The sequence below is a fragment of the Ambystoma mexicanum genome, chromosome 9 (genome assembly GCF_040938575.1).
Source record: "Ambystoma mexicanum isolate Mex_15411 chromosome 9, UKY_AmexF1_1, whole genome shotgun sequence".
Lineage (NCBI taxonomy): Eukaryota > Metazoa > Chordata > Amphibia > Caudata > Ambystomatidae > Ambystoma > Ambystoma mexicanum.
This window is the reverse complement of record NC_090931.1, coordinates 580575206-580589960: the sequence shown is the minus strand read 5'-3', so window position 1 is coordinate 580589960 and position 14755 is coordinate 580575206. Positions and strand designations below refer to the sequence as shown.

Sequence of the window (14755 nt, the reverse complement as noted above, 5' to 3'; positions counted from 1 at the left end):
GTTTTCGGCACAGCGTTTGGTTTTGCAGAGTACTCTTAGCTGTGGGGTGAACCAAGAGTTCAGGTGTGCTCGTGGTTTGGCCTTCCTCAATTTGATGGGGGCCATAGAATCTATTGCTGTCAGCATGCTGCAGTTATAGATGTCAGCTAAGGCGGTAGGGTCATTACAGGAGTCAGTGGCCACTTTGAGTGTGGGGAGTAGTAGAGGGAGAAGTTTCTCTTTGGTTATGTCCTTTTTGTTTCTGGTCGGGAGAGCCGGCGCTATCACGGTCGCGATACGGGGGGCGGCTTCAATGTATATGTTTGCTGATATTGCTGTGAGGGATTTTCTTGTCATTTGTTTATTTCAATATCACATAGGTATTTTCGGCTGTTTTAAAGGTTTGCTTCAATACATTAACAGTAAGATTCTGCATATCTGCTAACCATTTAATGTTTTACATTCCTTTTGCCGCCAAGTAATTGCTCTTCTCTCTTTTTACAGTATTGCAACGGTGGAGACCTGGCTGACTACTTGCAAGGTAAGCAGTCTTTGTGCAATGCTGCAGCTGCACATGTTTCTTGGCCCAGCTGTTTTTTTTTATTGTTGCAGTGACATGCAGCGTGCTTTGCTAAATCAGCACTCTTGGCCGCGCTCCCCAAGGCCGTTGCAACTGCAGACTTGTGAAAAACGGATTCTGTAGCATGGGCTGCTGGGGAATAGGGTGAGGGGTGAGGGGGAGGGGTCTGGGTGGACCTTCCTACATTTGAAAATTAAAAACCCTGAGATTTCGGCTGTGTGTGCCTAACACTGCCCAGAAGTATTGAAATATCTACTATTGCCTCACCACAGGGTAAAGCAGGGGTGGACTGGCCTATAGGGAACTCTGGAGATTTCAAGGTCGGCCTCTGCACCCTAGGCCTCTTTTGTGTGGTAACCTATTTTATTTCCAAATTTTCTCATAGGAAAAGGGTTGGGCTTGCTGAAAATGTGTAATCTGCAGCCACTTAGAAAATGATTCCCAGGGCCTCTTTTGGTTCCCAGTCCACCCCTGAGTTAAAGGTGTGTGTATTTGTACACACACACGCGCCTAAAAACATTTCTAACTATCCAGCATCTATAGAAAGAAATGCAGCAATTGCAATTTAGAATTAACATATTCAATTGATGTACGTCTGGGCAAACTCATATTGCTGATTTGTTTGTTAGTTCAAGACAACCAACACACAAACATTTCCCCAGGATCTCACACTTACGTTGTGGAGCCAATACTTGGAACCAGTCTGCAACTACAGGTCTGGATCGCAGGTTTTGTCAACTCTAGTTGGTAGAAATGTGTGAATTTAAGAATACTATATTGTAAAGACATTACACAAATTATAATAAAACTAATTCATGAATCTAGAAAACACCATGTAAATCTGTTCAGCAAAAAGAATATAATTGTAGGTTTTGGAATGCAAAGTAATGTGTCAGTAACCAGTCAAAGCCCTCCTCTGAACATTGCTCTTTTGGCAAGGGAAATATGTGAGGTCCAGGTAATACTGCAGCTCCCCATTTAAGCACCCGTGCAATCCACATTCTATGCACATATGTTCTCTACCTCTGTTTATAGTTGGATGGCAGTAAGGGGCAGGATGGTCAAGACACAACATGCTGTAAGGAAGCGCAGCTCTTTGAGTTAAATGCTGCTCGCCTTTGTCCTGTCCTCCAAGATACAGGGTTGAAACCCAGTAGGGTATCCAAGCATAATTATTTTCCATTCCCCAAAAAACATTTTACAGCAAACCAGAAATCCCAGAGAGGTCTCGTGCTTTCTCCTGGAGAACCAAAGAAAGCCTTCTAAACCCAGAGTCTCCTGGTTAATCCCGGAGGTTAGGCAGCACTGGGTCCGGGTTTATTTATACAGGTCGCTCCAGGTGTTAGAAGTCCTTGTGCGATGCAGCTCCGTTCACCTACAGCTTATCTTGGTACTTCGTTACTAACTTTAATTAAACAGAAGGTTTACCCATGACCGAGCTGCTTTTCTGAAAGCAAACTGGGTCAGGTGCGAAGTCAGTCATGTGCCTGACTCAGTTATGTTGCTTACTTTGCCTCATCCATACCAACCTTTCACATGCTGCAGCCTCTCGGAAGAGACTAGGGTTACCACCTTTGCTTGATATAAAAAATGGACTAAAAGCCAGCCCAAGAATTGAATGGATCTGCTGTCTTGCTATACCCCTTCTCCCATGCAATGATAAGTAATGGTCGCTGTGGTTTGTTACTTTGTAATATCTTTCTATATTCAGTCATATTAGTTATCAAATTAAGTCCTGGTGCACACACATAATGTTTTGGTTCGAATATTACCATTTAATTCCAGAGCAAATGTCCAAATTGCTCATATTGACCGAATTCTGGACATTTTAGTAAATTCAGTGTTTTTTCCTTTGCATTGAGGAACTTGTTGTTTTGCATTTTGTTGTACATGATGGAGAACAATGGGCCGAATGCAAAAAGCAGTGGATGGGCTATACTCAACGTATATGGTTCTAGTTGAGTGGTGCACGGCCCAGACAATTGAGAAAGTTGTATCTTGCCTTTGTAACAGATTAACTACTTAAGTCAGGAATATAAATAACGTAGTTGTAGCAAATTCAAATTCGTACTTGTGGTTCCAATTGCTTCTCCAGGCGCCATTGCTAACAAGGGACCGTAAAACAACCCATTCAGTCATCTATATGCACAGCTTCCCCGTGTCATTTGTGAGTAAGGCATGCATCTATGGAGTGTGCTTTGCATTCTGGGACCTGTAGTTCTGAATTTAAAATGGGGGAGAGGCATAACTGGAACTCCCAGAATGCAGAGAATAAAACCAGGACTGCGTGACCTATTCATGCAGGTGCAAGGGAAACTTGAGAGCATTCTATATGTACATTTTCTGCCTTTTCATGTCACACGTATTCAACGATCGGCCTATAATTTAGAATCGGTCTATCTCCCAGATAAAGCCCTGCGTGTTTTAGGCCAAGCACTTCCAATTTTAACAATACACCCTTGCAAAGAAGGCCTTTGATCTCAATACATATTTATTGTGGTCTCAGAATGAGAACAGTCCTGACCCTTAAAACTTCTGCCATGCCTCAATTTCACAAATAACAAACATTACACAAGAGTGCAAATGAATTTAAGTTTGGCACCACCACAGATTTGTTTGAGTGGCACTGAAAATGTCTTCATGCAAACAAAAAAAGTCGGCTTCAAAAACTAATTTCTCTGGTTATAAAACTGGCAAGACTAGCAAGCAGTTATACTAACCTATTTAAAAAAGGAGACAACATATTGTATGTGTTGTCCCTTTTACTTGTATTTTTTGTATTTGTAGTTTGGCTTATATAGCGCAAAACTAGCTAGGAAGCAACAGCGTGCTGTACAATTCATTTGGGGTTAACAGAGGTCGATGAAATGTGAACTTATAGGTTATAGTAGCTTCGATATCCTTTACTACAAGGGTGATGGTTCTACTAGTGGTAAAACGTACTAGGTCCTAAGTGACCTTGGGAATCCTGAAGGGCAAGATCGTGAGTACCTTCGAGCACTGCAGTGGTCCTGATTGTGACCTGGATGGTGTTTACTGTAGGCTGGTGCAAAGAACGAGAAGGGATGTTTCTTGTTCTTCTCTTAGTGTGCCAGTTCAATCTTAAGCCTCTGGCTCCTCGAGAAGGGGGTCCCGCCCGAACGTGTGGCTTGGTAGGCTTGTATTTGGGCAGTATTTGCCTTACATGTGATGCAGGAGCTTTTGAAATGTATCCTGGTTGGGATGGGTAGCCAGTGTAATTCTGTTAGGATGTGGGAGCTGTAGTCACATTTCTTATATCCTATTATGATGCTTGCCGCCGCGTGTTGAATGGCCATAATGGGGACAGCTGCATAGCTTGGATAGCCTCCTGTTTAGATGGAAGGCTTATTAAGACGAATTCTGTTTCAGGTTGGTTCTAGTCATCCACGCTTGGATGGAGCCTCTGCATTTCTGGAGTCGTGAAATGTCTTCAGTGCAATTCAGTTTGAGGTATAAATGAGTGACAATGGTGTTTTGGTGAAGTGAGATAGTCGTTGAGTAGCGACCCAGTTGTACCCATACATAAGTATGACCCGAGTGATGGCAGATTATGTGCTGTATCTAAAACCAGATTGGTAGTTCTGGAGGGGATAATACCAAAATAAAGAATGTACACATTTTGATTCCCGAAATACAGAATTTCGGGAGCCCCATTTCTCTCTCTCTCTCTCTCTCTCTCTCTCTCTCTCTCTCTCTATATATATATATATGTATTTGTACCGTGCACCATCACCAACGGAGTTGGTCCCCAGGCGCTCTGGCGGATCTGCGAATGAGAAGGTGGGCTGGGTTAGTAGGTGAAGCGGGAGTAGGATAGTGAGAGGAGTGGTGTTCTGTTGGCATCTTCAACTAGGTATACATCGGGTGCTGAGCTTTGGTGCAAGTATTGGATCGATGTCAGTCCTTGTGTGCTGTTGGTGTTGATTATGTGTTGTTGCGGTGTTGTGAAGTGCGTGCGGGTTGTTGTGCGAGAGATGGTTGTGTGAGATAAGTCTGCATAGATGCTGAGTTTATTTTGTTAGTCGGTTGTATGAAGGTTAACAGAAGTTCAGAAATCTGTCCGAGTGTCACTCGCCAATCCTCCCAATTTCATCAGGGTGGGCAAAAGGGCTACGCCTGCCAGCGTTTGGTTTGTGTGGGGTGCTCCCTGTGCTGTTCTAACGCGCTTTGTAAGTGTTCTGATTGCTCCTCGCCGTTCTATTCTTGCCAGTTCTGTAGGTGTTCTAATGCTGATGGATTGATTAATGTGGATTGGGCATCTATTCTCCTCCTTGGGTGCTGGGGCTGGTGTAGCGGACTCGTCTCAAACTTTCTATCTAAATTCGTCTGCTGGTTTGGATATGGTACGTCCGGGGGGAGTCTGTGAGTCATTTAGGGCTTTCGTCTTGGTCTGAATATGTGATCAGTCTATGGAGATCTCCTTGTGTGTCTATTTCCCATGATATCTTATGGTCTGTCGTGTGGTCGGTTCTTTGGGTTCAGTGTTTGTCCATTTGAGAGTGGTGAAGGTTGGTGTTGTTTTCTTTGTTGTTTTAATGGGGGGTGGGCATTCTAGTGCGTTGCTGTTGTGATTACGCTGTGAAGAGCCATGATTTGAGGAGTTTCCTGAATGTTAGGTGGTTTGTTGTGTTCCGTATATTCTTAGGTAGGTCATTCCAGGTTTTCAGTGCCTGGTGAGAGAAGGAGAATCCTCCGAGTTTTCTTCTGTTATAGGGTTTTGGTTCCAGGCGGATGTTGGTGCTTGATCTCTGTGTTCTTGTCGGTTGCTGTAGGCGTAGTTTATCACTTCGGTATTCTGCGCCTTGTTTGTGTATTGCTCTGTGCGTGATGCACATGGACTTGAACTTTATTCGCTGTTTTAATGGTAGCCAGTGTAGTATTTTTAGTGTGGGTGTGATGTGTTCTCTTCTGGGTACCTTGAGGAGGAGTCTGGCTGCTGCATTTTGTATGCATTGTAGTTTTTTTCGAAGTCGTTCGGGCATACCCAGGTATAGGCTATTGGCGTAGTCTATTCTGAACATGATCAGAGCGATGATGGTAAGTGTTTTGTTGGCTAATGACAGGAATAGTAGGATCCTTTTTGCTGTTCGCAAGAGGAAGAAACATTTCTTGAGTAGAGAGTTTACTTGTGGCTCTAGAGTGAGGTTGTTATCCATCAGGACCCCTGGGTTTTTTACAATTGATGATGGTGCTGGTGTGCTGCCGAGCTCTCTTGGCCAGGGGATGTAGCTGATGTCTCCTCCCTTTTTTTTTTTCCCAACACAATTTATTAAGTTTACAATCAAAAAAACAATAAGAACCGTACATCAAGTACATAATGTCTCACTGAAAACAGCATAACGTAATGAGTTAAACAAATTAAACATCACATAATATCAAACCCATCAAAAGAAGTATAATCCTGTGAAACACAATATTCCAACCAACAGGTATACACAAAACAGCACAATACACAACACAAATGGGAAGAGAAAGAAATAAGACAAAAAAAAATATTTGAAACCCCCTTCACCTTATTCCCCCTCCCCCAAATGACACATCCAACAAAACAGATCCACAATCATATCAATCATAAAGGGCCAAAAAAAGTCCCCATACTCACACGTATTCCTCGTTTTTATCTTTACACTCCATTGAAACCTTATCATACTGTGATAAAACATGCAATTCGGTTAGCCACTCCTCAACATTAGGCTTTCTCTTTTTCCGAATTCTGAGAATCATCTTAGTTGCTACCACCATAGCTCTATACATCCAATTAGTATGCTGCCTAGCACGCACACATCTATCAACATGAGATAACACAATTATGTTTGCTGCGGATCTCTGTAAGGAAATCAATCCTGTCAATAAGCTCCTTCCAAATCAATTGCACTCTCTGGCACTCCCACATCAAATGTAAAAGTGTGCCTCTACCAATACCACAACACTAGCATAAATCATCAGATTGAATGCCTAATTTAAACATCTTAACAGGTATCCAATAAAGCCGTCCAATAACCTTCTGTCGAATCAGACGTAATCCCATGTCTGTTCCCAAGTTAAAATTCACCATCAGGATGCCATCCCAATCCACATCAGTAATGGCCCTACCAATATCATTTGACCAATCTTCCTTCAACCTAGTCCATGCTGAATGAAAATTCTCGTTGAAAGGCATAAATTGCATATAAGTTCTCACACAAAATTGCTGATCTTCCAATAATTTGCTAATTTCTGGTTTCTTCCCTACAGAACCACCACCCAGCACTATCCTCAAATCAATCATAGAAGCCAGAGCCAGGTATCTATTCAATTCTCTTCGATGCAATCCATATCTTCCCTGCAGTGCCTCAAATCGCAACAACTGGTTCCCATCCATCACATCTCCTGTCGTCAGAATTCTCTTATTAATCCAACTGATCCAATTCAGACATTTGTTATTTACTTGAAGAGCTTCATTATACCATAGAGAAGCTCTTCTGGGCTGAAACCATAACCCTGTCCATTCTCACTAAACCACAACCCAACCACCTGTCTAGTTACCACTACTGGGATCCGTTTCAACCTTTTGTTCGGTATCTTACCCATGGTATAAATATTCCCAAGATCATACTGTGCACACACACCCCTTTCCATATTCAGCCAAATTGGTTCCTTCTCAAATCTTTCCCTAAAATAATACGAACTCTTTTTAAGTAAAAAACCTTTATAATACTTCATCAAGTCTGGATATCCAAATCCCCCTTTCTCCACATTTTGCATCAGTACATAGTTTGGAATACAAGGTCTCTTCCCAGGGCCCCATAAAAAGGGTTGAAAGATTTTATCAACTTTTATCACAATAAAGGAATGGATTGGATAACATATAAAGGTTTGGGCAAGAGAACCATTTTGATCGCATTAATTTTTGCCCACAAAGTCAACGTCAACCTCTCCCACCTCTTTATTATTAATGACATATTCGCAGTTACCCGGTCTATATTGTGTTGCAACAATTTACTCAAATCCCCAATAATATCAGTTCCTAAATACATGACTCCACCTGGTGACCACTTACAATTCCATGAGTGCAAGATGTTACTATCACACGTCCTGGACAATGGAAACATTTCAGTTTTGTCCGAGTTGACTTTATGACCAGACAGTCCACCCACTTCTTCAAACATACCTTTAATTATATCCATACATGCCTCCGGATTCGACAACAAAAGCAGCATATCATCCACATATGATAAAATGTTAACTTCCACCCTCCAACCATAATTCCTTTAATGAGTTCACATTGCCTAATGTATGCTGCAAGAGGCTCCAGCGCCAAGTCAAATAAAAAAGGCGACAATGGGCAACCCTGTCGCGTACCTTTCATCAATGAAAATGAACTCGAAATAACTCCATTTACCAATACTTGAGCCTTAATATCATGTTGTAAACAATCTACCATCGTCATGAAAATTGGCCTGAACCCCATTTTTTTCAAAGTATATTCCATAAATTTCCAATTAACCGTATCAAAAGCGTTATCAGCATCAAAGAAGCCAATCACCTTATTTGAGTTCACACCATAATGTTCACCAACCACATTCAACACAGTCCCAATATTATCATACCCATATCTTCCCGGAATAAAACCCACCTGAGACTCATCAATCAGATCTTTCACAGTTAACTTTAATCTATTAGCCCACATTTTTGTAAAATGTTTTAAATCAACATTAAGCAATGAAATAGGTCTGTAATTTCCACAATTCCTATGACGGCTTCGGAATCACTATGATCAATGCTTCTTTCATTGAATCACACAGTAGTCCAGACGTTATAAATTCATTGTAAAGTTCACATAAAATTGGCGCCAATTGAGTATCATATTTCTTATAGAATTCTGAAACCATCCCGTCTGGGCCCGGTGTTTCCCATCTTTTATTTGAGATATGGCAGTACACACTTAGAAACCTCAATATCAGAGTCAAGTACAGCTTGTTTTTCCAGAGATAATTTCGAAATTTAAATCTTTTCAAAGAACACCTCTAAACTGTTTGCATCAGGATTAAGATCCTCCCTATACAGCGTCTCATAAAATTTCCTAAAATAATCACAAATCTCTCAATTTCTGTGCAGAACATCACCTTCCTCTGTTTGAACAGAAGAAACACACGTATCAGATATCATCCCTTTAAGCTTGTTAGCCAATAACCTGCCATTTCTGTCCCCAAACTCCCAAAACTGCTGTTTAGAATAAAACATGCTTTTACTTGCCAAGTTCTGTACTCGAGTTTCCAGCTCTGCCTCTAACTTCTTTAATTTCACCCTATTCCGACTCAGATTATCATTAGCACATACCTTTTGCATTTCATTAACTTCCACTTCCAAATTCTTAATCTCTTCCTGAGTTCTCTTTTTTGCATGAGCCATTCTACTTATCATTTCTCCCCTTAGCACTGCCTTCAAACAATCCCAGACAGGCCTGATGCCGGCTGAAGCAATATTTTCATCAAAGTAACGAGTAATAAATCCTTCCAATCCCATCGTAACCAAATTATCCTCCAGCGCATTGGCTTGCATTCTCTATCTTCTAGTTTTATCCTTCACAGTATCCAATACCACCTGCTTATCCAATAGAGCACGATCAGGGATACCTCTTTCCAGAATATTTGAGGATACCACTTGATCATTAAGAGTTCTACTAACAAAAAAATAATCAATTCTCGAGTGCGAGTCATGCACAGGCGAATAGAACGAATAATACTTTCATTATGATGGAGTTCTCTCCATATATCGATCAGTCCATATTTAAACACAAATGCCCTTAATTCCTCACTAATCTTTTCACTATAGTATCTACACTCCGATTTCCGATCAATCTTACTATCCATCACATTAAAATCACCTCCCAAAACAATTGCCTCACCTTCCATACCATCCAATAAGGAACCCAACTGACTGAAAAACAATGCATTTGGAGAGCATGGTGCATAAATAGTACCAACTATCATTTTGTTACCCTCATACAGAATGTCAAGCAATAAAATTCTACCTTCTTTTTCCGAAACTGACCTCACTATCTTAATAGGCAGACCTCTCCTAATCAAAATACTAACTCCTCTGGACTTAGAATCAAAACTATTTGATATTATCTGAGAATATCTCGAGTTGGACAAATAGCCTTCACTCTGTTCATTCAAATGAGTCTCCTGTAGGAATATCACATCAGCCTCACTTCTCCACAACCATGCCAAAACCTTACGCCTCTTTATAGCATTACCAATTCCTTTAACATTCCACGAGATGAAAGTCAAAGGAGCCATGTCGTTATACCCAGTGTAAATATATCCATATGACAAACTACATACTCTGAAGGGAGAATCCAATAAACAAAATCTGACAATGGAAGAAGGGATACACGCAACACCAAAAGACACACATAAAGACAGACAAACACAAAACATGAGCCATGCTTAACAAATCTAATTTGATATGCATCAAACATATAATAAGCATCAATGTATACAATAAATACAGTATTCTGAACCATATCCACCAGGAACCCTATGCCCTATATACCAACCAAAACAAGTACCTTAAACAATATCCACCCTATACATCCGAAAACCATGTGGAACCCCTCCCCCCTACATTACAAAACCCCAAATTTGTCAATTCCCATCCACCCTAACACCAGCGCAATATCATAAAAATGTATTACATTGTTTCCATAACTAATTTATCCATTAAACCTTTACACTACAGTCTCAACACCATTTGCCCTACAATGACCGACAACTATATTCATATCTATATATATATATATACACACATATACCCGGCGGTATGAATCCACCCCTGCATCAATCCGCCCCATGCAATCAGTCTCAAATTGTCACCAATCCTCCATCCTCAATCCCAAACAGCACTCCAACAAGTTGCCAACCCCATCAAATATACTAATTGAAGTCATCCACTATACTGCAACTCTCAACCTCAGGTTGACCAGCTATTCAACTTAACAGTTGAATGTATCATCTACAACATAACATCTAATAAACCTAGTTGAGAACCGAGTTAGGCCAGACATGAGCCACCCAATAGGTCAAAGTGTCTCCACCCAGCTTCGTAAACGTTGACTCTTGTCATGGAAACTCGGACTGAAAGATGACCTGCCACCCAAATCTAGGTTTTACAAATGCAGTGGATTATCATTAAGATAGATCAGCCCAGACACTGTCAGAATTGCATATAGTTAAACACTAACATAGCCAGACAATGCCAAAACAAATTCAGCCCAATTCCCAAGAGCATAACAATGAACAGCACCCTCCAAGTCAAATTACAGCCTATTCCATGCCCCAGAGGGCGCTTTATCAGGCAAATAACAGGCATAGAAACATACACTGGTTCATGCCGGCCAAGATAAGTCCATATTGAATAATATGCACAAAGCAGGCATGAAGGTGCACCATGACCCCTCCAAATCCGCACCGCGCATGAGGTTGCATGCATCGTAATCCGGGCCCCAAGGAGATTGAGTCAGCTAGCCAAATATTTCACGTTTTTTCCACACTCCCAGACTAATCCTCGCATTCCATTATGCCCCCCTTCCACACAAAATGTTGGAAAACAGTGACAAAAGAACATGCATGATGCCTGGTATTTTTCCTCAATTTTCACGCTTCAGAATCAGTTTCCAAAATTGCTCCATATGGTGTAAATCATTCACATGTCATCCCCCTACTTACATACAATATTCATGCCGGTGCAGGTGTTTAAGGTGGGGGCCTGGCACATAAACAACACCAAGCATACTGCTCATTCCACCACAGAGCCAGCACAAACACATTAAGATTAGCCAGCCTGCAAAGAGGCCAACAATTGTGCGTTATGTGCCATTTAAAGAGCAACATTAGTATTATACTCTGGCAGCACACAACAAGTCCTTAAAAACTGGAGGGTTAGCAGTAATCGAGCAAAGAAAAATGACCAGCGGAAGAAACATTCAGGGTCAGTCCCAACTGCTCAGCACTATGAGCAATATACCACTGAGTTGCTGACAGTGTCCACCATCAGATGACAGTGCTGTCAACACGTTCGACAAGTTGTACAATCCACAGGAGGCCACTGGATGGAAACCAGGGAATATTAAGCCAGCCAAAAATCTTTCAGAAACTACCTCCTCTAAGCAGTCAACAGGTCCTAAATGCATCACATAAGAGGTCCGGTGAAAGTATTTCAGTAACAGATCCAAGTCTGAGTGCCAACTTCACATAAAAGCTCTTCCCCCTCCAGGCTAAAGTCACGCAGGCACTTGGAAGTACATCATACAGGCCCAAAACGATATACACGCGAGGGTCTTAATACACTTGGCCTCTCCTGTAGCACTTCCGCCCGACTCTATTTATATAAGAACACGACTCATTCTACCATGTAGCTCGGTGGGTTAAATCGGCTGCTGCCAAAACGTGTTTGCAGCCTGTCGGCTCACATTATAGAGGTCACACCTGTTACGGTGCCGTGCCGATGTGCCAGGCGCTATAGATGTTGAATGTTTGTTTGGCGTGCGCCTGTGTCCCCCAACCCTCCAGTCCTGCGCCACCCCTATGTATAGTGGCTGCGTAGTACTGGCCCCCTGTAGACCTCCTGCGCCAGTACCCGCAGGGGGCTGCAGACATTGAGGCATGTGTCGCGAAGAAAGTCCCTGCACTGCTTTGTTTGCACAAGTTCCAAGGAAGGCTCAACTCTGCCGGCGGTCCTGGCCCTGCATTGTCTGCGCCCTTATCGCCCACATCCTAAGTGGTGTTTTCAGAGCAACAGGCCCATTAGCTCATCACAAGCCCCTTTGGATGTCAGTGGGAGGAAGCAAGGGAGGGGCACATCTGATTAGCCCTTTCACGTATACCAGTGCTCAATAGTCCGACAAGAATCATCAGCTTTACGACCTGCAATCAAAGAACTCACTGCACACAGGCCGGTGCCCCCGGGCCCGGTAATTGCTGCAACGCGGCCACAAAAGAGCACCGCTCTCACCTTTCATTCTGGCGCTGCGCTAGCAAACTCAGCGCTCTCGGGTGCCACTTGCTTCTGTAATCTGCATTTCGAAGGGATTGTGTCCTCCGACGTATTCCTTATCTTTGATAATATGTTTCCAGCTTGCTGGCCTCGGAAATTTTTTCTGTAGAGGGGGCTGCGCGTCGACTTCAGCCGAGTCGATGTCCATAAATAGCCACGCGCTGCGTCCGTTGCTCAGTTCCGTTTTTCCGCGCTTCGTGGGGCCTCGGAACATCGTTGCTCAGTTCAGTCAGGTTTACTATCTATTTCGACTCGAATATTCCTTATCGTTCTCGATGGCTTCTTCATCAGAACCGACGACGCCGCGATCCGGCTTCAAGAAATGTGGAGACTACGGTAAAAAATGTCAATAATGGATCCACACAGGGTCTGTTTATGGTGCTTGGGGTCCGAGCACCATTGTTCGGAGTGTGAGAACTGCATGTCCATGATGGCGAAAGCCCTGAAAGGGCGAAAGGGGAAACTCGAGAGAGGTAAGTCAGCCAAATCCTCCTCGAAGGTTTCGTCGGCTGAGTCGAGGCATTCGTTTCCTCGCCGTCGAAAACACTCCCATTCTAGATCTCGAAGCAGCTCCCACCATTCGTCGAGATCTAGACATTCAAAAAAGAGACGTCGAAGGTCCCATTCCTCGTCGTCTTCTGTGTCCCCAGAAAGAGTTTCCTGTCCCACCAAACACAGTTCTCAAGCTGAGTGGGAGGAATTCAGAAAGAAAATGTTAAGCGTCTTTGAGAACGCGGCCTCGACCCCCTCGAAGACAGCTGAGGGTGATACCCCGGGTGAAAAACCCAAAAAATCAAAACGCAGCGAGTCGCAGCACCCGGCGAAACATTCCACCCGAGAGCGCCATGAGCCATCGGGTAAGAAGGCACCGTCTTCGTCGTCGAAGGTTCCTTCGACGCACGGATCGGCGCCATAGAAGCCGTTGTCGAAGGGTTCCTCGACGCATCGGTCGATCGACTCTACGCCATCGTCGACATCGACGCCGATGAAAGAGAGGACCAAGGCTCCACAGCCAACAGTGATTTCAAGGGCCTCCGGCACGACGCCGAGACCGTCGTCGATGCCCTCGAGTAGGATCCCGATCCTCTCGAGTTCTTCGAGACCCCTTCCAGTTTTGTCGACGCAGTTTTCGGCGCCTTTGAAGCCGGTTACATCGGCGTCGACAACATCGACATTTCCCTGGGAAAAGCCTTGCCACCAGAGGTGAGGGCTCAAGATATTCTACAGATGGTCACCAAGTTTCAAAATGCCCATCGTCTCCCAGCCTTCGACTTTTTGAGGTTGCTAGGCCTCATGGCATCCTGCATCTTCCTTGTGCCAGAGACTCGGCTGAGAATGAGATCTCTTCAGTGGGCACTGAGAAGTCAGTGGTCACAATTCTCAGGGAGAATGACAGACCTCCTCCGGATTCTGGACAAGGTAGCCCATGACCTTCAATGGTGGGCCTATCCAGAGAACATCTTGAAAGGAGAACTGTTTTGACAACCATGCCTGATGGTTCAAGCGGCAACTTCATCCAGCAGTAGTACTGCTTACCCTACTGTCCCACAGGATAGGGATGACAAGAGGTAAGACTCTATGGCAAAGAAGGTCTTCTCTGCCTGTAGTATGGCGTTGAAGTCCATCAACGCCACTTGTACGCTCGCCAGGTTCAGTCACACACTATGGGAGTGTGCTTCATCAGCGGCTGACTGCATACCCGAAGGAGAGGAAAAGGAAGCCTTCCTTAACATCATTAAAGATGGCAAAGATGCCATGTGCGAATCACTTCAAACGAGCATCGATTCCGCTGACAGTATCAGCAGGGCCATGGCGGCAAGTACAACAATCCGCAGGCATGCATGGTTGCGAAAGTCGGGCTTTGCCCCTGATGTACAGGCCAGACTTTTGACTATGCCCTTGGACGGCTCTTCATTATTCGGGAAAAAGGCTGATGACAGTCTGGAAAAGTTGCAGACTTCTAAAGCAGCAGCAAAATCCTTAGGAGCTGCTATCCGCCAAACTCCTTTTCGCCCCTCAGGAACCTCTGGGAGAGGAAAGTCCTTTCGCTATTATTCCGCATTCGGAAAAGGCAGAGGAACAGCCAGCTCAAAGAGGCCAAAGGAGATCCACCCGAGGTGGAAGGGTCAAAAGTAC

At 43.6% G+C, this 14755-nt stretch overlaps 1 protein-coding gene across 2 annotated transcripts in view; it reads left to right on the top strand.

Annotated features, from left to right (window-relative positions):
• Nucleotides 1-14755, top strand: part of ULK2 (unc-51 like autophagy activating kinase 2) — an 801072-nt gene that overhangs the window by 290073 nt on the left and 496244 nt on the right. For both annotated transcript variants that reach the window (XM_069615186.1, XM_069615185.1), the window contains exon 5: nt 484-520. In XM_069615186.1, the coding sequence (XP_069471287.1) occupies nt 484-520 (37 nt within the window). The remainder of the gene's footprint in view (nt 1-483; nt 521-14755) is intronic.